The sequence below is a fragment of the Mus pahari genome, chromosome 22 (assembly GCF_900095145.1).
Source record: "Mus pahari chromosome 22, PAHARI_EIJ_v1.1, whole genome shotgun sequence".
NCBI classification, from domain to species: Eukaryota; Metazoa; Chordata; class Mammalia; order Rodentia; family Muridae; genus Mus; species Mus pahari.
The window spans coordinates 1,145,673-1,157,034 of NC_034611.1; the positions used below are offsets into that span (position 1 = coordinate 1,145,673).

The following is an 11,362-nucleotide window of genomic DNA, read 5'->3' on the forward strand; positions in this document are numbered from 1 at the left end:
GCCCAGGGAGTGGCACTATTAGAAAGTGTGGCCTTGTTAGAGTAGGTGTGTCACTGTGGGAGTGAGCTTAAGACCCTCATCCTAGCTGCCTGGAAGCCAGTCTTCCACTAGCAGCCTTCAGATGAAGATGCAGAGCTCTCAGCTCTGTGTGCACCATGACTGGATGCTGCCATGCTTCCCCCTTGATGATAATAGACTGAACCTTTGAACCTGTAAGTCAGCCCCAATTAAATGTTGTCCTTATAAGAGCTGCCTTGGTCATTGTCTCTGTTCACAGCAGTAAAACCCTAACTAAGACAATGCAAAGGCCCAAGAAAACAAATATTAAACAAAAATAAGTTTATGATTTACGTGATTTTTTTTAAAAGATTTGTTTATTCTTACTTTATGCTTATGAGTATTTTGCCTATATGTATGCATGTGTCCCATGTGTATTCAGTGACCCAGAAGGCCAAAAGAAGGCATCAGATCCCCTGCATCTATAGTTACAGTTCTGAGGCATGAATGTGGGAGCTGGGAAATGAACTCAGGTCCTCTTAGTAAGCAACAAGTTCTCTTAACCACTGGGCCATCTTTCTAGTCCCCAAATCTATGTGATTTTTTTATTCTAAACAATTAAGCAACATATTAGCATAACACAAATAGTGTAACTATTCAAGTATTGACTATTAACTAACGAGGTTGATTTATCCATGGTCCTTGGAAAATACATTAATATGAAAATCATCAGTCTGTAATGACCATTTTTACTACGTTAAGTATGTATGTTAAAGAGGAACAAAGACAAGAAAAGGAACTACCTTATATGCAATTTCCCCAAGCTCTACAATAGAAAAAATAACAAGATCCCTAAAACAAAAACTCTTAACCGTCTTAACTTAAATAACTGTTCTTGACTGTGCCCACACTATCTTGAACTTGTCCAATATCAATGAATCACTATTCTTTAAAGTGATAAATTGCTTATTTTCAAGCTTGACACATGTGGTGGTTTGAATAAGAATGGCTCCCATAGACTCATAGATTTGAATGCTTAGTTACCAGGGCGTAGCACTATCAGAAGGCGTGGCTTTGTTGGAGAAAGTGTGTCACTATGGAGGCAGGCTTTGAGGTTTCAGAAGCTCAAGCCAGGCCCAGTGTCACACTCTCCCTGCTCCTCTAATCCAGATATAGAACTCCTGGATCCTTCTCCAGTACCATGTCTGCCTGTGTGTTGCTGTGCTTTAAGCCATGATGATTATGGATAAACCTCTGAACCTATAAGCCAGCCCCAATGAAAATCATCCTTTATAACTGTTTCCATGGTCATGGTGTCTGTTTACAGAAACCCATGTTTCTACTACCACAGGTTACATGCAACAATGCTACAACACACAAAAGGTTAAGAAAACACAAAATATTTCTTGAATAATACCTTAGGAAATAGTATTCCCTCGAAAGAGAATGGAACTGATGTATTCACAGTCTCTGAAAACAAAACACAAACATTATTAGTCATTTTAGGTGATTTTTTAAAATTATGGGGTCTAGTTTTCTGAAATGTCCTTACTAATATCAGAAGCATTTCTTTTTTTAAATTTATTTATTATTATATCTAAGTACACTGTAGCTCTCTTCAGACACACCAGGAAAGGGCGTCAGATCTCATTACAGATGGCTGTGAGTCACCATGTGGTTGCTGGGATTTGAACTCAGGACCTCTGGAAGAGCAGTCAGTGCTCTTAACCACTGAGCCATCTCTCCAGCCCAAGCATTTCTGAGGAAAACTATAGAGAGATGGCCCCCATATTCTACCTACTAGCCTCGTAAAAATCCTCGGTGCCCCACCCTGACACTCAGATATGCCAGCACCTCTCCCTATACCAGCCCATATCTCGTCTCCTAGGGCTTCCCAGTTTTTAAAACCTGTCTCAGTGAATTAAGGAAAATATGCATCAAACTATATGTGCATGCCTAACTTTTAGAGATATTGTTGCCCCTATAGCTGGATATAACAGATAAGAATTTCCCTAGAAGCAGGAAAAACGTTTCTTTTTGTTTTGTTTCATTTCTCTTTTCATTAACACTGAGGATTGACCCTGAGGCCTCCTTCACACAAGCCTGGCACAATTCCATCTGAACTATATCCCCCACAAGAAGGTTCAAATACAGACAGAATACTTACACTCTTTCCAGTCACACCACCGAGATGCCTAAGAATTCAGTCTCTGTTTCAATAAGCAGCCATGAGGCTGGCCCTGCACAAGTCACCCAGCATAGATGCAGATAAGAAAGACCAGACACACGCCTTTAATCCCAGCACTTGGGAGGCAGAGACAGGCGGATTTCTGAGTTCAAGGCCAGCCTGGTCTACAGAGTGAGTTCCAGGACAGCCAGGGCTAAACAGAGAAACCCTGTCTCGAAAAAACCAAAAAAAAAAAAAAAAAAGAAAGACCAGACAACAAAATAGGGAACTCGGGGTAGAGGTGAGGTCAGAAAGGTACACATGCTTAAATGTCAAACAAAAGAAATAGTGACCTTTAAAAAGCAAAATTGTGTGTGCAATGTGCACAGCATGCCATGAAAGTGGGTTCATAAGACAACTTATGGTAGTCACCTCTCTCCCTCTAACACATGGGTTCCAGAAAGAAAAAAAAATAGTGCAGTGGTCAAGACATAGTGAAGATTAAGGTGGTGTAGATGGTGTTACGCCGGCAGAGCTGGGCATCCCTTCCACTAGGTTCCTGCTTCGGGGTTACTACACCACATGGCATGCCCCACTCCTGACACTGCAGAGCATTCATCCCTGATTCTGACCTTCCTTGTTCCCAAAACCCAGCAGCAGCAGCAGCAGAAGGTGACAGGTGATGGTACATGGAAATGAGAAGGAAAGTGTCCATGCCTGTCCCCAAGTGCCAGCAGACGTGTAGACAGTGAGAAACAAAGAACCCACCCAGCAGGGAAGATGGGCACACACATCATCGTCTCCTCGAGTTTTACTTATAAAACTCTCTGGAAAAATTATTAGAAATGTCATGAGTACAATGACAAACCACTAAGCTCCAGCCATAAAACGCGTCTGTACACAGGGTGTTATTGGGAAGCCAACTATAGCACAACTGTAAAGAATACGGCTATCTGTGAATTAAGAAAGGAAGTGGCTGAGACCTGGGGGCTGGAGACGGAAATTGGGAGGGACACTAGGTTTTTGTCCTGTGGACTACAGGAGCACTTACAGATCAGGCAAGAAGAGCTTCAGCCTCTCCCACCAGGCAAGCCTCTTTGTCTGTCTGTCTGGGGCAGAGCCCGTCCTGGGCAGTTGTCCTCCTCTGTGTTGATAGAGAATTAGCTAGAGGCCTCTAAGTTCACTGAAGAAGCCAGAAAATATCCAAAGTAGGTCAGATGAAAGAAAAACAGAAGCCCTTCTCTGGTCCCTCTGTCTCCTTCCAAAGGGTTCCACACACATTACCCGTGGCCCCAGACCAGCTCTCTTGGCAACACTGCAGGTAATAGGAACCAAGTTTCAGATAGTACTATAAACTGAATAACATCTCCCAAAAAGATATGTGGCCATTTTAATTCCAAGAAATGATGATCTTAACCTAATCCAGAGCAAGGTGCCCACAAATCAAGTTAATATCAGGTCACTGAGGTGGCCCAAAAGCTCATAGGCTGGTCTTTATTTTAAAAGGGGGGGGGGTCAGGAATCTGGATGCTGAAAAAGACAAAAATGAAGACAATGTGAAGAGATAATAAGGAACTGGCTATCTGTGAATTAAGAAGCACCTAATGCTACCAGAAACTTGGAGAGTGGGCAGAAATAGCTCCTCCCCTGGACCCTCTGTGGGAGCATGACCCTGCTGGCACCTCACAGCAGACTTCTGCCCTCTAAATATGTATGATTCTAAGCAACCAATTAGTGGCGCTTAACTATAGCATCCTTACACCCAAGATTACAGTAACAAGGTTAAAAGACTCATTGAGTTTCAGATCCTTGAAATAGACATTTATTTATACATAAATCTGTTTTAAAAAAAAAAACAAGGGAAGAAGGTGTAAAAAGTGGTAAGATTGTGAGTAATTCTTACTTTATTTTTACTTACCATATTTTCTAGATATCATATCTTAAAGAAGTAACAACAAAAATGGAAAGTTACTTTTAAAAATAGACACACAGAACTTGAAATTTTAATCTCTGGCTTCTAGGATCCCTTCAGTGCTTGGTTTTTGTTTTGTTTGTTATTCAGGATTTACTTTATGTGCATTGGTGTTTTGGCTGCATGTATCCTGTGAAAGGGTCCCATACCCTTGGAACTAGAGTTACAGACAGGTGTGAGCTATTATGTGGATGCAGAGATTGAACCCGGGTCCTCTGGAAGAGCAGCCAGTGCTCTTATCCACTGAGCCATCTCCCCAGCCCCCACATCAGTGATTTTTAGATCTGTCCTAAGCTCTGGGCCCACATGCTCAGATGCCAGATGGGCATGTTTATTTGAATGTTCCAAAATTATCTTGAGCTCAGCATGCCCAAACCAGAGCTCATTGTCTATCTCTTTTTAAATCTGCCCCTTCTCTGATACACAGCACCTCAGATAATACACTTTGATGTCAAATCACCAGCCCTCAAGTGCTTCTTGGTGTTACCTAATCTTTGACTGCCACGGTAAACACCTTACGATATCATGCCATTTCCTTTAAGTCCTCCCTGTATGCTCTTCCACAGCCTCATCTCTGAGCCCAGGGATGCTATGTTTGAATCCCTAATGGTCTCTTATAACCTCCTGGGTGTTCTTCATTTGAAGCAAGTTGTCTGCCACAGCCACCTCCTGACATGAGGAAACTATTTATTTACAAAAATGGAAATCTTAGTGGGTCATCACTTCCTACTCACCATACGATATAGACCAACATTCCGGGCATGACTTACATCCTTACCCTGTCCCCTTTTGTCAGCTCACCTGCACCTCACAAGAATATAGTGCTCCAGAACAAAGAGAAAAGAGACAGAAACCACTCTCTAAGTATGGCTGGATGGACTTCCATCTGTTCTTTCCTCTCCACATAATGTTCCTCCTCACCCTCTGATGTTCTCAGATTGAACACACTACTAAAATTCTCCAAAAATTTATATGTGTCTTTCTGTCACCAGTATGAGACAACTATATAGATAAAACTAACCGCATATTCCTATTTGTGGCCTCCCTCTGCAAATTGTCTTTTCTAGGACAGTGAGTTTTTAAACAAGGATCCATGACCACCCCAGGACCAAAATCATGGCCTGCTCAGATTATGGTCAACAGATATTTTTTGGAAAGAATGGAGAAAGACTAATCTGGCAGGCTACGCTGATTCTACCACAACTTAGATATCAAGAAAATGAAACAAAATTCTAATAGAATGTCAATACAGAGAGTGTGTGGAATCATTGTAAAATAGTTGTGCTAGAGAAATTTACAAGTGGCTCAAGAGACAGATCAACAGTTAAAGGCACTGGCTGCTCTTTCAGAGGACCCAGGTTCAATTCCCAGCACCTACACACTGATTCACAAGCATCTGCAAGGGATCCAACACCTTTCTCTAGCCTACTCAGGTACCAGGCAAACACATGGTACACAGACATGCAGCATACAGACATGTATCTAGGCAAGCACCCAATCTTCAAGGTAGGCCCTCCCACAAAAGTGCATCCAGATATGGTGGGATATGCCTTTAATCCCAGCACTTTGGAAGCATAAGCAAGCATGTGAGTTCTGGGGCAGCCTGGTCTACATAGTGAGTTCCAGAACAGCCTGTGCCACATTGAAAGACCCTATCTGAAAAATATGAACAATTTTTCAATTCCAAGATTCAAATAAAAAGAAGAGATTATTAAACCGGGCGGTGGGGGCGCACACCTTTAATCCCAGCACTCGGGAGGCAGAGGCAGGCAGATTTCTGAGTTCGAGGCCAGCCTGGTCTACAGAGTGAGTTCCAGGACAGCCAGGGCTACACAGAGAAACCCTGTCTCGAAAAANCAAAAAAAAAANAAAAAAGGAAGAGATTATTAAAGAAACCAACACAAGTGCAGAGCAAACTTAGACAAGTGCATGTCAAAAGCCATACATTTGATATTTAGAAAAAGACATCTGTAGCCAAGAGTAAATGTGAAATCTTCATTTGAAGAGGTGAAAATGTAATGTTCCTTCAACTGCATCCATGATGCACCATGTGGATACACAACTATAAAGTATTTATGCTTCAGAGAACAAAACTTTGGAAAGAAACCAAGCATCATCAGTAAGGGAGCTTTATGTTTTCAGGGTCTCCTTGTCATAGCAGCCTCATAAAGAATAATGGTCCAGGGGCCGGTGAGATGGCTCAGTGGGTAAGAACACTGACTACTCTTCCGAAGGTCCTGAGTTCAAATCCCAGTGACCACATGGTGGCTCACAACCATCCAAATTGAGATCTGACTCTCTCTTCTGGAGTGTCTGAAGACAGCTACAGTGGACTTACATATAATAAATAAATAAATCTTTAAAAAGAAGAATTATGGTCTTGTCTATAAGTAGCACAAGTCAAACGCTTACCTCCCTTCAGAGCTCTGCAAAAAGAATAGTCATCATCATGTCCATGGCACATAACCTCCTTGCGCTTCGGCAACTCTATGGAGTTGACATTGATGAACAGGTTGAAATATAAATTTTTTAAGTTTCGTCCTTAGAAAGAAAAAAATATCCCATTAAATCATGTTCATTGATACAGTGTATTGTACCCTTAGTGGGAACCTTGTGCTTTTTTCCTATGATACTTCATTTGATCATCATGGCTATCTATGAAGTGTTAATGTCTTTTTTTTTTTTTTTTTTTGGTTTTTCGAGACAGGGTTTCTCTGTTTAGCCCTGGCTGTCCTGGAACTCACTCTGTAGACCAGGCTGGCCTCGAACTCAGAAATCCGCCTGCCTCTGCCTCCCGAGTGCTGGGATTAAAGGCATGCGCCACCACGCCCGGCTAAGTGTTAATATCTTTATTCCAAAGATAAAATTAAAGTTCTAAGAAGGCAACTTTGTAGCAAAATGCAATGTTCTATAGTGACAGCTATGTAAAATATCTTCCCCCCCCCCCAAATACACAAAAAACAGAAAAACAGAAACACTTTGAACTTGATCATGAAAACTTCCAAGTCTTAAGATTTTCGGTTTTGGTAAGCTGGCCCAGAAAACTCAAGGACAGGAAGAACCGGGATCACATGGCCCTCCAGCTTTTGGAGTTTGGATGGACATTTTCTAAAAACAGAATCAAAGACCAAGTGTGGCGGCACATGCCTTTAATTCCAGCATTACAGAGGCACAGGCAGTCAGATCTCTCTGAATTCAAGGCCAGCCTAGTCTTGAATAAAGAAACCTTGGCTCAAAAATAAATAAACAAACAAACAAACATACAATTAATCAAGGCAGGAGGCTCACAAGTCCAACATCTGTCTGGGCTACAGAAAAGTTCAAGTCAAATCCCTGATAACAGATCCTGTCACAAAATAAAAAGTAAAAAGAGTTTATTACATAGGTCAGAGGTACAGCACTTGCCATAGTAAGCAGAAATCCCTGATTTCAATCCCCAGTAACAAGATAGAAGGAAAGATGGTACACGAATGATAGCAAATCTCAGTAAATATACATTTTCCTGACCCTCCAGAATTATTCATTTGTCCCAAAGGGAAAAGATACACGTGTGTGTGTGTGTGTGTACATATATGTGATAAGTAATATATAACATAATATATAATATATTAGACAGGGTCTCATTGTGTACCCCTGGGTGGCCTGGAAACCACTGGGTAGATCAGGTTAGCTTCCAATTCACTCAAAAGCAACTTTCTGGTCTTTAGATTGAACTCAGCTGTGCTTCATCAAACTGCCAGATCTCTCCCAGCCATCTCTGAGGCTGATTCTCCCACCTTCTTTCAGTTTTCCCCCCAACGTCTCTGATTCTTCTTTATGACTCTGAGTCTTCTTTCTCAAGGTTCATCTTCAGTTCTCACTTTTCGCCATGAACATTCTCCCTGGCTTTAGGTGCCATGTGATCGTTATATTTATTCTACACCTTTAGTCAAATGTGTCTCAGTTCCCTCACACAACAAACTCAAATGTGATTTCCTCATCATCAAGATCAAACTGGTGTTATAGGAGTCTTTCTGGAAAAAGCACTCTGACACCAATGAGAATGGAAGAGAGCTGTCACCCATGGACTGCAGACAGCTCGTGAAAGACTTCGATCCTGGTTCCCATTTGCATCCTCATTTTATACCTTAAAGCCACAAGTTGCAGGCAAGCAAGCAAGAGGCACATGTGCCAGTCAGAATGTTGTTAAGGGCAACAACCAATTGTTTCAGCTGTTCTCCATGTTATCCTATCTCAGGAAACAACTGAAGTCAGGCTGGGCCAATAGGCAGGACAAGCAACACTTTAAATAAATCACTAAATAAGTCAATGTATCTAATGATTGGTCCTTTCTACTTTATTCTACTTCGCTGGCAGTAGAACCCTACTCCACCTTACCAGCCCCCTTTTTACCCTACTACCACAGTGTCCGCAGACTGATCCAAGCCTATGTTTTCTCCACATTGCTGCTTCCTGAGTTAGGTGTGGAAAGGCTACTATGGGAGCAGCTAATCTTTACAAAGAAATGGTCCTATGGACTCTCTAAAAGCAAGATTTCTATGTGTGTGAGTGCAAGAGCTGATTTCATAAGGAATTCATGAGATGCAGAGTTAAAGCTGTGTGTCACACACGAAGCAGACAGCACTGCTATCCCATGTGACAATCTCCATGAGGCCCATCTTGACTCAGACCTTCGGTGACACCAGAAAAGGAGGTTCTACTTTGATATCTCAGTGGTTTCTATCTTGAATTGCCTTTGGCCTTAGATATGACCATGGTCACATTATCAACAATGAATATAGTGACATGCCACTTCTGAGACTTAGCTAGTCAAGGACAGCAACATGAGTGTTAGAGGAGATGAGAGACAGTGGCCATCATGAGGGAACAAAGGGGAGATTTTTTTTGCTGAGGACAACTTCAGGAGCTGCCAGAAATAACACTAAAGGAACTTACCACACAGAGTTGTTTATCAATTTGATTCTTTTATACAAAGACTCTATAGTAACCCTGAGAAGTACCAAAAACTATAGTTTCTATTCCTATTCAATTTGATTCAAGCTTATAATTATAGCTCTTATTAAATTTAGGTAGAAACAGAACCATAAAAATGAGCCTGGTTTTATGAACAGATTCCATACTGTATAGAGATTATAGTAAATTCTAGGTATCATAATTGTGAAGCACTTTATGAAAATGACTAATTATTTTGTTACTGGATTAGCATAGATTATTATGTGATATTCAATGAATAACTAACATATTTATGACAGCAATGAAGGTTTATCACTCAAATTTCCTGCTGAAGAAACTGTTGTAAGGAGGTGGCTGGCAGACTGCTCATCGCTGCAGAAACTTAGATCTACTTAGCATTCAACTACAGCCTTAGACTTGGACAAGATTACCCTGAAATGATCAAACACCTCAAGGGCCCTTGACACAGGCTGTTCTTATAAGTTTCTAAGTGGCTGGCTGACTGATTGATTGATTGATTGATTGATTTTGAGACAGGGTCTCACTACGTAGCCCTGACTGGCCTAGAACTCTTAGGTAGACCAGGCTGGCCTCAAACTCACAGAGATCCTCCTCCCTCTGATTCTCAAGAGCTGGGAATTAAGGTATGAGCTACCACATCCAGCTCCTGATTTTTTTTAATAAAAAAAAATTTATTTTGTTTTTCTGTATGTTTCAATGTTTTTTCTATGTTTGTGAACGACTTGCCTGCCTGGCACCTCAGAGGCCAGAAGAGGAACTGGAGTACAGACAGTTGTTAGTAACCATGTATGTGCTGGGACTCCAATCCAGACCCTCTGCAAAAGCAGCTAATGCACTTAACCACTGAGTCATCTCTCCAGCCCCTATCACTTTATTTTAAGTCTGTATATGTATGTCTGTGTGAGAGTATTCATATGTGTGTACAGGTGCCCTCAGACACCTGAGGAAATCAGATCCTGGAGCTGGAGCTACAAGAGGTTGTGAGCTGCTCCAAGTGGGTGTTAAAAACTGAACTCTATTATGTAGAAGAGCATCAACTGCTCTCAATTGTACACCACATCTCCAGCCCCTGCCTTGAAATGCTTATGGCAGGCAATCTTCATCCTGCAGAATCTTCACTGACTTACCTGAGAGTGTCTCTCGGGAACGTTTTGGATTGATGATCGTCCTAAGTCTCTTCCATTCCCCTTCTCTGTTCTGGTTGGCTGGTGAGTAGGTGGGTGGGTGGGTGGGTGGGGTTTTATGATCCTTTTTGAGTTTGAAACATGGCCTCACCAGATTGTACAGGCCAGCCTCAAGATCATGAATTCAAACGATCCTCCTGCTTCTTCTGCCCATGTGACTGCAGGAACTGAGCACCATATTGAAAGCTTTTTCTTTTCAGAGGCATCAGACCTGCACTTCAGTCGGAACCCTGGTGTCTTCTCTGTCCCCCCTCACAAGCATTTGTCCCTCAATACCACCCCCAAAAGGTCTAATTTGTTATTTGTTTAGTTCCTTCTTGGGCTCTGACTTTCAGTGAACCCTGAGTGCTGAAGTAGTAGCAGCAGCAGCAGCAGCAGCAGCAGTATTTGGGTCTGGAAATACAACTTTTTTTAAAAAAAAAAAAAAAAAGGAAAAGATTCATCTGAAAGTGAGATCACTCACTGTGTAAATCATCTCCCATTAACACCTGAGGATGAGGCACACCAGAGTCTGAGGACAATAAAAGAGAAATTACAGAGCCTTAACCAGGTCAAAATTCTGTGTTTCTTTTGCTCTTGGCCAAGAAAGCAGAACAAGCAGAGTTGAATCATTTTCTGTCTGCAGCCACAGATGCTTCAGGCTGTCATTTCACCTGTCCAGTTACCCTCAAGATTTGTCTCTTTGACTGCCCAACCCAGGGATCCATCCCATAGACAACCACCAAACCCAGACACTATTGCAGATGTCAGAAAGATGTTGCTGACAGGACCCTGACATAGCTCTCTCTTGTGAGGCTATGCCAGTGCCTGGTAAATACAGAAGTGGATGCTCACAGTCAGCTATTGGATGGATCACAGGGTCCCTAATGAAGAAGCTAGAGAAAGTACCCAAGGATCTAAGGGGGTCTGCAACCCTATAGGAGGAACTACAATATGAACTAACCAGTACTCCCCAGAGCTGTGTCTCTAGCTGCATATGTAGCAGAGGATGGTCTAGTCGGCTATCAATGGGAAGAGACGCTCTTGGTATTGTGAAGCTCATATGCCCCAGTACAGGGGAATGCCAGG

General features: G+C 42.0%; 1 protein-coding gene across 2 annotated transcripts in view; it reads right to left on the minus strand.

Moving 5' to 3' along the window:
* Ly96 (lymphocyte antigen 96) overlaps positions 1-11,362 on the minus strand; it is a 22,246-nt gene that overhangs the window by 2,271 nt on the left and 8,613 nt on the right. The window contains exons 3-4 of one of the 2 annotated variants that reach the window (XM_021222389.2): positions 6,549-6,677; positions 1,415-1,467 (exon numbers count right to left, since the gene is read on the minus strand). In XM_021222389.2, the coding sequence (XP_021078048.1) occupies positions 1,415-1,467; positions 6,549-6,677 (182 nt within the window). The remainder of the gene's footprint in view (positions 1-1,414; positions 1,468-6,548; positions 6,678-11,362) is intronic. The other variant, XM_021222390.2, reaches the window with a different exon arrangement.